At 37.1% G+C, this 13,688-nt stretch overlaps 1 protein-coding gene across 1 annotated transcript; it reads left to right on the top strand.

Annotated features, from left to right (window-relative positions):
* The first annotated feature begins 5,032 nt into the window (after window positions 1–5,032).
* LOC146538658 (peroxisomal N(1)-acetyl-spermine/spermidine oxidase-like) lies at window positions 5,033–10,149 on the top strand. The gene is made up of 8 exons (XM_085186839.1): window positions 5,033–5,101; window positions 5,820–6,002; window positions 6,362–6,571; window positions 7,507–7,720; window positions 8,197–8,375; window positions 8,737–9,004; window positions 9,225–9,328; window positions 9,871–10,149. The coding sequence occupies exons 1-8, from the start codon at window positions 5,058–5,060 to the stop codon at window positions 10,100–10,102; spliced, it is 1,434 nt and encodes a 477-aa protein (XP_085042965.1). The 5' UTR covers window positions 5,033–5,057; the 3' UTR covers window positions 10,103–10,149.
* The last annotated feature ends 3,539 nt before the right edge of the window (window positions 10,150–13,688 follow it).

The raw sequence follows: 13,688 nt of genomic DNA, 5'->3' as shown, positions 1-13,688 counted from the left end.
TTGGACGACCAAATCGAAATGTTACGAAGATTATTGTTAAGAGAATTAACAACACCAACAATATTATCTACACTAGCGTGTTCATAAAGCTGCAAGTCATCAGCATAAAGATGGTATCGAGAGGTTATAACGGAAGTGATGGAGTTAATGAATAATGAAAAAAGAAGAGGAGATAGAATACCGCCTTGAGGGACACCAGCTGTCACATCATGCCAGTCAGAAGAGGTCTGGCCTACACGAACCGACTGCCGACGCCCCTGAAGATAAGACGAAAACCATTGTAAAGCTGTGCTGGAGACGTTAGCGCAGGATAAGAGTGCAATAAGAAGATCATGGTCTACGGCATTGAATGCCTTACTGAAATCTATTAAAATAAGCACAGTTAAGTGCTTATTTTCCATTGCTGATCTAACGTCTTCAGTGACTCTCAGTAAAGCAGTAGTGGTGCTGTGACCAGTTCTAAATCCGGACTGTAGAGGGTTTAATAGATCGTATTTAGAAAAATGCCTAGAGATTTGTTGGTAAGCGGTGGATTCTAGAATTTTAGAGAGGAAAGGTAGGATAGAAATGGGACGAAAATGTAACCCGAGGGTTTCGTACCAATTTCTGCATTAAATACTACTTATAAGAGTGAAAGAACTTAATTTTGCTCTATTGGAATATGCACTTTCTTCATTCCTTTTATCTGATATCTCACTTGAACTAGCGGCAGTGATGTCAAATTTTGCCCCGTCTAAAGGCTATTTTTTAGGAATTAACCACAAATGATTACTTTTCTGATTTTTTCGTACTAACGTAACTAGTACTACCTGTACATGCTAATTGCCAACAAAGACCGGAAGTACCCTATTAATTTTGGTTCCCTTTAACGTTTGCGATATAAACGGCCATATCTTATATTAAGATTTAATTAAGTAAATGTAGAAATACAATTTTTTCACAAAATGAAGGCACCGTAGATCTGAGGTTTGGATTTAACTCGATATCTCCAAGCGTTCCTGTGATAAGACAGAGATAAGACGTACAACAAAGTGATCTTATAATATATCACTCAGTTGTACGTCCGTCTTTATCCTTTTTTTCCTTAAAGGTACGGAACTCTAGAAAACGCACTCTCTGAAACGAAACGAACAATTAAGTTTCTTATTTTTTTGGCAAAAACATTTCAATTAACAATCATTTTATTAATTTTACAAACACCACATACTATGGAAACACAAGCAACATTTTAACTCACACGTAGTCGCACGCAAGCAAGAAGGTGGTATCATCGCTAATTAACGATCAAGAGATTGGGTCAACGACGGTGGGAAAATATTTTTTCGAATTCGCTTTTATTGTAGCATGGTATTAATAAATCATAAATTTAATCGAGATTAGTTAGTATTAAATTGAATATTGTCCCCTAATCTATATCTTATATATATAAAATCGAAAGGTCACTCACTCATCACGAAATCTCAGAAACTACATGTGCTAGAAATCTCAAATTTGGCATAGGAGTTATTTATAGGACGTAGGTGCTCGCTAAGACGGGAATTTGCATTATTCGACTTTTAAGGGGTTGTTTTTGGGGTCCAAAGTTTGTATGAAACTTCGTTACTACAAATGCTAGGAGTCTCAAATTTTGCATAGACGTCACTAGGACGTAGTCATGGAGACAGAAATTAATAATAACATAGTTCACGCGGGTGAAACCGCGAGCGGGCCGCTAGCTTGGAATATATATGTGTAGGAGATTGTTCGCAAATGACTCTTACTGGACCTGTAAGCTCCATTGTGGGTTAATTCAAGCCGAAATAATGAAGCAGATTCGTGACACTCGTCCTTCCTTTCTCCAAGAACATCAGAAGACTAAATCTCCTTATTTTAAAATCTAACTTCACCCTCACACGTCACGACTCTACTCAGCAAATACTCTCTTTAGGGTATTTGCTGCTCGGTGCGGTTTAAGGGATTTGATGCCCTTTAAAATGGTCTAAGATCTAAAAAAAAAAACAAAGTGATCGTCGACTTTGATATATATAAAAAAAACAAAGTGATCGTCGACTTTGATATATAAAAAAAAAACAAAGTGATCGTGGACTTTGATATCTAAAAAAAAAACAAAGTGATCGTCGACTTTGATGCCCCTTTCCTTTTGATGCCCTTTAAAATAGTCGAAGATCTAAAAAAAAACAAAGTGATCTTAACAACTTTGAAAATAAAATTGCAGAAAACATAGACTTTGAATGCCTAATAAAAGAGTTCGCAGATAGAAAGGCTAAGAAGTGAAAAGAAATAAGAAGTGAAATTTTATTAGTTTTTTTCATTATTTTTCGCGCCGAAAAAATTTCGCCCAGGGCGCCGATAGTGCTAAAACCGGCACTGATTAACCATCTATGATAATGTAATATCTGTTCTAATCTCTTCCTTCGACATGACTCCTGGGACACCTGTATATACAGGATGGAATTGTCAGCACCACTTTAAATGAAACCACAGTTTTAACTACTTTATAAAGGCCTATACTATGTAATTCAGAAAAAAAATGAATTCTCAAAAATGAAAAAGTTATTTTTTCAAACAAAATAAATAATAAAATTATCGTTTTAAAATAAAACGCCGTTTGTAAAGTATAACATAAGCACGCACACACTTACCTATCAAAGCGGCAACGTCGCATACGTATGTGTGCGTTACACGAAATACAGGTACCTATGGATAAAAATCGTAAAATGAAAAAAAAAATCCTATGTCCAAACTGTTTAAGTACCTTGATCTTTAGTTCTGGGTTTGAAATATTTTAAGCTATAGGCAGTTTCAGTAAAAGGAGCGCTGCCTCTTCCACCCTGTATATATATACAGGTGTGCCAGGAGTCAACGATAAGACGAAAACAGGTGATAGACCAAGTCGTGACAGTTATGAGAAAAATATGAAAAAAAATCTTTGTCATGTATTTTTCATATTATATTGATTTTAAAAAATATCGAAAAAACCGACACCCTGTGATGATTTTTCAAGTCCTAAAACTACAAATATTACTCTTTCTTCATTGTTTTTTCTGTAATGTCATCATGAGTAACCCTTCTGTGAATTACAGCTTAAGATTGAAACACACCTGCATCAGTTTTCAATAAAATGCCGTAATTTTGCCTAACATTAAATTCAAAATATTTACTACACCCAACTTTAACCGACTGTACTATAAAAAAAATGTACTACACTGGTTTTTGCAAGTAACTTGAAAAGTTTGTGCATTTAATCTGGATTCCAAAATGGTACGATACTTGCTGGATTACTTCTTTGTTGAAGAGGGAAAAATCGAAATACACGATAATCGGGATGACGTTCAGCGTTTTGGTATCTTTTCCGATACATTCTAGCTGCGGCATTAGCGTTACATAACCATTTTCCGTGGATGAAATGTGTCAAAGACCTCGAGCACTATCCTTATAGGTCCTGGGTCAGCCCCTAAGTCGGAAAAGTTCGGAAGGGATCTCGATGGCCATATACTCGGTCTTTGACACATGTATAACCTTCAGTTCAGTTATTATCAATTTGTATATTTGTTTATTACAAAATTATGTGATCGCTGACAAAATACCTTTTCTTTAAAATAATATAACAAGACTTTTAGGATGAACCTGATATCGATTGTGGGTTTGAATTCTTAAATAAGAATAGTCTCGTAATCAAGTTAAGCAAAGGTCACTCAACATAAAATGTCTACAAAATAAATTTGGAAATCGAGCTGATGTCTGCCTTTTTATGAACGTTATATTTAAATGATACACTATTACACTTATAAAAAGCAACAACGTTAAAAGTTGAATATAACATACACTCTTCGGTCATGCATAACATTTATCACCTAAGGTCGTCCGACTTGCAAAAGATATCAAGTTTTTCGTTTCCAATTTCAATTATAATCATATAATTAACGCAAAATATTTTAATAGACTTTTTATTATATGTGCATTTGTTATAATTATCATTGTACATTTTTATTATTTGCAGACTTCGGTTTTTCCTGTTATTAAAATAAAAGCTCTTTTTTCCCGCACACAGCAGGGCAGGCAGAGGGAACCTAGTGTTAAGACACTCCGTTCTCCACTTTCTGCCGAATTCTTGAGGCATTGCGTGTCGAGTGACAGAACTCAACGCCGCGCTTCGCCTCGACACCAGAACGCCACGTCTGGCCTCAACCTGACCTACATAGTTTAATACAGGTTGTGGTATCATCTAGCTCTGCATGATCTGACAATGGAGCCAACCAGTTCAGACACACTAAATAGCACTTATAGAAGTTATAGAACTAAGTTTAATCCAGGATCCATAACCCTTACGTTAATACTGCTCAAATAGCTTTGTAAATTCCAAATTATTAGGTTTTTTATAGCTACATTTTATAGCTACATCTTGTCCTTAAGAATATTATTTTGAGGTAACGTTGCAATGAGGGAGCGTATCGAGTAGCGGAACTCAACGCCGCGCTTTACTTTCCAGAGGTTAAGTATTGCCAGAAAAATGGAAGATGAAATGAAAATAACAAATATTTCATTTCCTCGAGAAGGAACCGAACCGAAAACCTGTCGGGTTGACAGTCACACGCTTGTGGTCCTGCGCCACGACTCACCTCTTATAGTTATTAATTTCATAGTTTCATAGTTAAAAATTGTATATAATTATTATCTTTATTTTGTTTTTGTGTTTTCAATATTGAGTAGACCTAAAATATTTACTTTTGACCCCTGTTAGTGTCCTAACACTAATTTTTCTCTTTAATTTTCTGCTTTATGCGGAATTCAGCGGTAGACTAAAACAATCAAATTGCCAAAGCGTTACATCTTTAGCTTCACTACTGTAGTTAACAAACACAACATACATACAAAACAAACCGACTGTCGTCATATATATATATATATATATAGATTACGACGACATTAATGATTAAATTATGTACATATATATAAACAATGTACGATTATAACACGTATAATTTAATAAATAAGCATCTCATTTTCATTTATATATAAGAAGTATTTTAAATGTTATTAGTTACTATTTTGACAAAATGAAGACACCTCTTCTATTTCTTCTACTCTCGTTACACGATGCGTAAGTAATCTTTCTTAGTAATATTATTATTATAAAGCTGACCCTAAACCCGCAACCCGCAACCATTGCGTTTACAGTTAGCCAAGCGTCTAAATGTAAACGCAATGGTTGCGGGAGGCTAGGCAAAGGGAACCTGGTGTCAAGACACTCCGTTCCACACTTTCCGCCGAATTTTGGAGGCATTGCGTGATGAATGGCGGAACTCAACGCCGCTCTTTGCCCTGACACCATGACGAAAAAGTGAAAATATAAATGTAAATAAATATTTCATTTCCTCGAGTGGGGATCAAACCCACAACCGTCGCGTTACAGTACTTTTTTATGGCATAAAAATTAAGTGATAAAAATATAACAAATATAATTATATATTATTCTTCACCTGAACATTTTCTGCTATTTTCAGGCTATATTCTGTATTCAAGGTCCAGAAAGAACTTAGGGTTAAGACACTGTTCTCCAATTTCCCAAAGAATTCGAGACACCGCTAACTGGGTAGCCCGACCCGACTCAACCCTGCACTGCTATATATATATATATATATATATATATATATATATATATAACAGTGCAGGGTTGAGTCGGCAAAACATTATATATATAATGTTTTGCCCAGAGTGTGATTGAACCTATAACCATCGCGGTAAAAGTCGGACGTTGCTACGATAGCCATACATACGTAGATTTCACGTAATTCAAATTAAATATTTGTTTTTTACAGTTTATCAATAAAGCTCCCATACGATACAATAATAGTGGGCATGGGGACCTCGGGAGTCACCGCGGCTTCAAATCTCGTGAACGCTGGAAGAAGAGTTCTGGCTTTGGAAGCGCAAGATAAGATCGGGGGAAGAGTGCAGTCGGTGAACTTCGGTGATGGTGTGGTGGAATTGGGTGGTGACGTGTAAGTGGAAAATAACAACTTGGTATTTTTTTCAGCTTCAACCTATATCCTGCATAAAACGGGGCAGTTAGTGCCAAGACACTCCGTTTTATATGTTTTTATATTCCGCGCTTTGCCTCGAAGACTTGCCACCAGAACGAAGAAAATGGAAATATGTATTAAATATTTTATTTCCTCGCATGGTATTCGAAGTCACAACCTGTCGCGGTTACAGTCATACTTTTGTCCATACGCCACGACTGACCAAATTTTAAATTATTATTATTATTTTGTGAAAAATTATTATATAATTTTTATATTTCTAATAAAACAACATTGATGGTGTACAAGAACAATACTACAACGTATCTTAATTTCAGAGTTGAAGGTACTAAAAACAACATAGCCTATGAAACGGCCATCAAATACAACATAGATTTAGTCGTACAAAACAAGTCGCACAATGTGTTCATGTCGGATGGATACAACGAGAACTATACTTTGGTGAACGAACTCATCAATTTTGCCTTTGAGAACATATACAAGCCCCCAGAGGAGCCGAACACTTTAGGAAATGTTATTAAAGAAAGGTAAGTAAAAATAGAGAGAAATAATAAATAAGCAGAACACCCGACTGCATAATCCAAAAGGGTTTAAGAATAATTGTTGGAAACCATTTTTAGAGGGTTCCCTGAGAAGATTTGATTGGTTGAAGAATACGTCTGTCTGTTGCCCTTACGTTCATGTCCTACCTCACGCAGTAGGCAAAGGTATAAAGGGGCTCAGAATAAAAGTACAATTTAGTACAAAGGTTTATTCGACCGTCCACTGCGACGTCTCAGACTAGACTGCCATACCAAACTAAAAACACTTTACAAGAAGCCTTAGACAATTATGCTTTTAAGCGGGTAGATAACAATATGACTCACTGACAAATATTGACAAGCCTCGACAAGAATACAAAATAATGTCTATACAATTATATGTAACTTATATAAACTCTAACAAAGGGAACCTTGTGTTGTGACGCTATGAAATATTTATTTAAATTTATATTTCCATTTCTTCGCTCTGGTGTCGAGGCCAAGCGCGGCGTTGAATTTCGCCGCTCTACACGCAATGAACCAGGATTCGGCGGAAAGTGGCGAACTTATTGTCTTAACAATGGGTTCTTTCTGCTTACCCTGCTGTGTGCAGGAAGCTGATTTATTTATTGTTTTTTTAAGTGGCGGATGTCACCGCCAACAGATCTGAAAAATCATTAAATATAATTATTCCCTCGAATAGAAGTCCAACTCTTATCCATCGCTTTTATAGTCTGATCCTGTGCCGCCACCGTCTTCATATAATTATATGTTTTGTTTAGACGAGATATCCAACCGGTGTGCATAGAATGAAATAGAATATTCTATACAATTATAACAAGTGGGTTAAATATAGTTCCTTTTGTTGTTTTACATAGTTACAAGTTTAACTAATAAAATTAAATTAATTAATTAATTTAAAAAGCCCATAATATTTTTAGGCTATTCGATTACATCACAAGGCAATACCCAAGCCTGCTCGAGGATCAAGATTTCATGGACAATTTCATGGAGCTCGTGAGACTTTTGATAGTTGAATACGAGGGCGCGGACGACTGGGACGAACTAAGCGCTCTAACAACATACAAGTTGTTGGACGGCCTCAACTATTCCTGGCACAGATACGGCTATGCCACGTATCATGACATTTTATTGGTTATTTTGTTTCTAAAGATTATTTTTTAAAATTTATTTTAGTCATTGGCCTCCGCGAATGCTGGAGGCATTGTGTGATGAGCGGGGAACTCAACGCCGCGCTTTGCCTCGATACCAGAGCGAAGAAATTAAAATATAAATGCATGCGGGGATAGAACCCACAACCAGTCGCTTTTAGAGTCATACTCTGTGCCCCTGCGCCACGTCCGGCCACATATATCGTATTAATATTTTGTTTGTAGCTGTTAATGGTTTAGAATGTAAAAGGGTGGTGTGGCAACACTAGGTTTGCTCTGCTAACGTTCAAATTGAAAAGAGTAACTGTTGAGTTTCTTGCCGGCTCTTCGCAATAGAACTGCCTTCCGAGGCGGTGGTATCTTTTTTTGTATCTTCATTCGACGATTGTTAAGTGTTAAAATAGTCTACTTGCGGAAAAAACTGTGAAGTAGTGAAGTAAAAAGAATATATTTTTCCAGAACACTTACAACAATGGTCCAGGCCTACCAACTTTGGATATTAAATTAAACAAAGAAGTAGTTCGCATAAATTGGCCCCAAAATTCTACTGGAGATGTCGAAGTGGTTTGTAAAGACGGCGACGTGTATACCGCTGACAATGTGCTTGTTACCGTTTCTATTGGAGTTTTGAAAGCAAAGTACTTATTTTTTATTTTATTCATTGATTTTTAAGAACATCGACTGGCTATGAACGCTATAGTCGTAGGTTGAATACACGCTCAGGGCGATTGTTTTTATGTTTCCGCTCTGGAACGAAACAAAGTGTCACGTTAAGTTCTATCTCTATAATCTCTTAAGCAAACATAGGGAATAGAATGTTTCCCTTCCCTAACCAACTACGCGGTTCTTTTTTATAATAAACTTAAAAATTAAAGATTCTATCGATAGTTAAAGTAACCTTTCGGATTTAGAAAGTTGCGTTCAATTCAATTCATAGTTATTCAATTTGACTACGAAGGCGAAGCCTCGTATAAAATTAATGATACATACTAATTACAGTTACTCAACGCTCTTCTCCCCACCATTGCCCGAAGAAAAAACAACCGCCATCGATAAAATATCCTTTGGAGTCGCCGAAAAGGTGATCTTAAGTTTTGACGAAGAATGGCTTCCCAATGGTAGATCATACAATTTCCTTTGGAGAGATGAAGAAAGAGCGAAATTGAACGAAGAAGATTCCTGGACTGCTAGTATAGGGGAGTGCACAACTCCAGTTGGGTCGAGAGGGGTTATTACATGTCAAACTAGAGGTCATATCTCGAAATTGGTAAATCTTTGCGTTAATAGTTTTTTTTTTACTTCACGCCGTATCCTGCGAAACGCTTATTTTCAAGACTTTGTGAGTCGAGTGAGTAAACTTATTGCCACACTCTATCTTGTTACCAGAGCGAGGAGATGAAAATAATTTATTTAACCGAGTGGGAATTGAACACAACCGTCGAGCTTAAAGTCGACCTCAATATTATAATTTTATTCCAATATTTTAGGTAGCATCTCTACCAGAAGAAGATGTGAAGGATAAAATTATGGAATTTCTGCGCAAATTTCTGGGCGACGGCATAACGGTACCAGAGCCAACTGGAATTATTATGTAAGAATATTTCTATATTTGATAGATACATTCAAAATACTTTAAAGAAAAAGCGTACTTCTTAAAAAAATGATGTAGCAAGGCTCAAACCCGTGCCTCTTGGTAGCCATCTAAGCTCTTTTGACTAGTAATCTATACATTCATATTCATATTACAGCCCGCGAGGTGTAAGCTGAGCTTTGTATTTGTGTAGGTTTATAGACAGTACGTTATATGCTTGGCCTAAAACGTTTATGCTACGTTTTGACAACCGGCCTACACCTCTTGCACCGCCAACAGCGTCCTATATTAAACTCTTAATATATTTTTGCTGTGATTTTGATGATGAAAAAAAAATAGCAATTTTTCTAAAAAATAGCATATTTTACTGTAGTAAAAAGCAAAAAAAAAGAATTCTACTGCAGTAAAATGTATTTTATTTTATTTAGATTGTAAACAATTGTTAAAATTACAAACAAACACACAACTGTATACACAATTACATACAATATTTAAATTTCATGTCACATCGTCATTAAGCTACATCAATTTTTGTTTTCCAGTACTAAATGGTTCGCAAATCCGTACACGCGTGGCAGTTACACTTATGACAATTTCTTATTGTACGAGTATCCGGAAGCAAGACTGACTTTAGGGGAACCTCTACTTGACGGATCGGGGATTCCCAAGGTGCTGTTCGCGGGAGAGGCGACCAACTATGATCATTATGCAACCGTTGATGGAGCGAGTTATACGGGAAAGAGAGAGGCGGAGAGAATTCTTCGTTATATTTAATATCAAATGCGAAGATAGATAGATAAAAATATATTATGTAAAAATATTTATAACATTATACTTGTTTTAATTCCTATTTTGAACACATTCACTTTGATATGTAGTCTGTTAAGACTCACTCTATGACGACTACGTATAACCTAGTTATGTAATTTATAAGTGATGAGGATGAAATGACGACATACTTCCGCATTAAATCCAATTAATAGATACATTACATGCATGCAAACTGAGGCTTAAAATGCCTCCAGAAATACAATCTCAATGGATTACCTAAAAACTTTTTTTTTATCAGAACTTCATTTACTTGATAGTTATAATGACGACTGGTTTTAACGACGCTTTAATTAAATATTAATGTTTATTTAATTAACAATGTACATAAAAAATACTAATTTGGCAGACTCTTTAATTATGCAAAGCTTCACAATATACCTATGAGGATACCACAAAATATGACTGTAAACGCGACTGGTTGTGGGTTCAATTCCCACTCGAGTAAATGAAACATTTATTTAAATTTATATTTAAATTTCTTCGCTCTCGTGCCGTTAAGTTCGGCGTTAAGTTCCGCCACTCAACACGCAACTGAACTCGGCGGTGCGTGTCGAACGGAGTGTCTTAACATTAGGTTCCCTCTGTCTACCCGGCTGTGTGTGGGACACAACAACATGAATTTGATTTATTAACAATATAAGTAGTAGAAAAAGTAAAGTAAAGTAAAGATAAGTAGTAGATGGTAGACAAAGGAAACTTGGGGTAACTTTTTATTCTTAATTGTCAATTGCAAGTTCATCGGTCCAGCAAACTTCTATTTTTCAATCAAACTTATAATTAACTTACTATTAACTTTACTACAATACTAGCGCTTTGAACAGAACTACACATTTATTTATTTACTAATTTGATTCATTTTCGTGTTTAAATAACATTATCATTGTAAAGATAATGATCATACATCCTGAAGTAAAATTTCAGCCAATTTAATAAGATAATTTTGTAAAAATTTTGTCAGGTAAATTAATTTATATTGATATATTTTTTTATTTCTAAACAGTTTTAAATAGCTAAAACAAACACTAAATGTTAAGGGAAAATACAATAGTGTACATTACATTTAAATGCACGTGATAAATAAATGAAGTGCACAAAAGCACGCACACGCACACGCACACGCACTCACTATTTTCTTTAACAATCATTGATTTGGTTTCTATTATATTAATAATCAATGTCCCCAATAATAATGTTTTTCATATATCTTCCATGTACAGAGACAGATATAAATTACACTTTTATTGTATGTATACAATCTAGGTTGCACAGGAGAAGATGTCACGACCAAAATGATGGATTTACTACGCAAATTTCTAGACGACGCGCGACGGTATAACTGTACCAGAGAACTATAATAGTACGAGAAACGAGACTGTATTATGTTTGCTTCATATTGCTGAATAATTGTTAAAAATATATTGGAATTGTCAGCACCACTTTAAATGAAACCACAGTTTTATCTATTCTATAAAAGCCTAATATAATTCAGAAAAAAGTTAATTCCTAAAAATGAAAAAGTTATTTCTTCAAACAAAATAAATAATAAAATTATCGTTTTAAAATCCACCGGTAAAAGACACCGGTGCTAACGCGTTTGTTTCGGCACTCTTACTCAGTCGGCGTAGTCCCAGATTCATGGAAGAGCGCTCTTATCCACCAGATCCCGAAGAAGGGCGATGGTTCCGATCCATCTAACTACAGGCCTATTGCCATCACCTCCCTACTCTCAAAAGTCATGGAGAGCATCATCAATAGCCAGCTCTTGGTTTATCTAGAGGATCACCGATTGATTAATGACCGTCAATATGGCTTCCGCCATGGTCGCTCAACCGGTGATCTTCTGGTTTACCTTACCCACCGTTGGGCTGCGGCTATTGAAAGCAAGGGAGAGGGCCTGGCAGTTAGTTTGGACATGGCGAAGGCCTTTGATCGAGTGTGGCATGGGGCGCTCCTTGCTAAACTTCCATCCTATGGGCTTCCCGAGAACTTATGCAGGTGGATCGCCAGCTTTCTCACTGGGCGCAGCATCAAGGTCGCTGTCGACGGTTTTTGCTCCAAACATATGCCCGTGAACGCTGGCGTTCCCCAAGGCTGCGTGCTGTCCCCCACGCTGTTTCTTCTGCATATCAATGACATGCTGGAGGATTCTAGCATTCATTGCTATGCAGATGACAGCACGGTGGACGCTGTTTACTCCGGCCGCGCAAGTCTTTCTCGGGAAAACGCTGAACAGTGCCGAAATAAACTTGTGTCTTCTGTTGAGGCACCCCTCGAGAATGTCTCTTTATGGGGTGAAAAGAACCTGGTCCAATTTAACCCCCTGAAGACACAGGTTTGCGCGATAACCACAAAAAAAACCCCATTTATCGTATCGCCAGTCTTTCAGAACACTCCCCTTTCAGCTGCGCCGAGTATCAGCATATTGGGCCTTAATGTTTCGAGTGACTGCCAGTATCGCGATCATCTGGAAAGCAAGGCCAAGTTGGCCTCGAAGAAACTGGGGGTCATCAATAGAGCGAGAGGGTACTTCACGCCAAAACACCGATTGGCTCTATATAGGGCCCAGGTTCGGCCACACATGGAGTACTGTTCTCATCTCTGGGCTGGTGCACCCCAGTATCAGCTTGACCCATTTGATCGCATACAACGTAGAACTGTCCGAATCATTAAGGACCCAGTAAGCTGTGAAAGGCTTGACACTTTGGCTCTGCGTAGAGACGTCTCCTCGTTGTGCGTTCTCTATCGCATTTATCATGGTGAGTGTTCTGAAGAACTGTTTGACCTGTTACCTGCCGCCGAATTTTCTAACCGCACAGCACGTCACAAACTTAAATATCATCCACACCATCTGGATGCGTGGCACTCCACTACTGTGCGGTTTCGTAGGAATTTCCTTCCACGCGCCACCGAGCTGTGGAACGGTCTACCCGCGGCAGTGTTTCCAGGTCGGTACGATATGGGTACCTTCAAAAAGCGCGTCTATCTCCACCTCAAAGGCCGGCAACGCACCTGTAGCTCCTCTGGTGCTGCACGGGGTCGTGGGCGGCGGTGATCATCATCAGGTGACCCGAACGCTCGTTTGCCTTGTCCTTTTCCATTAAAAAAAAAACGTTTTAAAATAAAAAGCGGCAACGGCGCACACGTATGTGTGCGTCACACGAAATACAGGTATGAATGAAATTCGTGAAAAGAAAAAAAATCCTACGTCCCTGTTGAGGTACCTGGATTAATTTCTGTAGTTCTGGGTTTGAAATATTTTACCCTATATGCAGTTTCCATAATTTAATATACGTATATTATTACTTTCTTACCATGTATAAAGCAATCGTACGATTATAACTAAATATCTTAAAGTAGTAACGACAAACGCACTAAATGTAAATAAATATATTACAATATAGAGTAAAACATAAAATATGTAGAAACCACAGAAAGTGCTTCACCTTATTTTATTACCTTTTTATTTATTTTTTATCTTCACTCTGTATCCTGCACAAGGCAGAGAAGGCAGAGAAAAGGGAACCTAGTG

This window comes from Heliconius melpomene, chromosome 6, assembly GCF_056956725.1.
Source record: "Heliconius melpomene rosina isolate 202511_hmr_F chromosome 6, ASM5695672v1, whole genome shotgun sequence".
Lineage (NCBI taxonomy): Eukaryota > Metazoa > Arthropoda > Insecta > Lepidoptera > Nymphalidae > Heliconius > Heliconius melpomene.
This window is presented reverse-complemented; position numbering and strand designations above follow the sequence as displayed.

Excerpts from the sequence above, each read along its gene's own strand:
- LOC146538658 (XM_085186839.1), top strand. The coding sequence starts at position 5,058 with ATGAAGACACCTCTTCTATTTCTTCTACTCTCGTTACACGATGC. Across the intron at positions 6,572-7,506 it reads GGAAATGTTATTAAAGAAAG|GCTATTCGATTACATCACAA; the intron begins GTAAGTAAAAAT and ends TAATATTTTTAG. Across the intron at positions 9,329-9,870 it reads GAGCCAACTGGAATTATTAT|TACTAAATGGTTCGCAAATC; the intron begins GTAAGAATATTT and ends TTTGTTTTCCAG.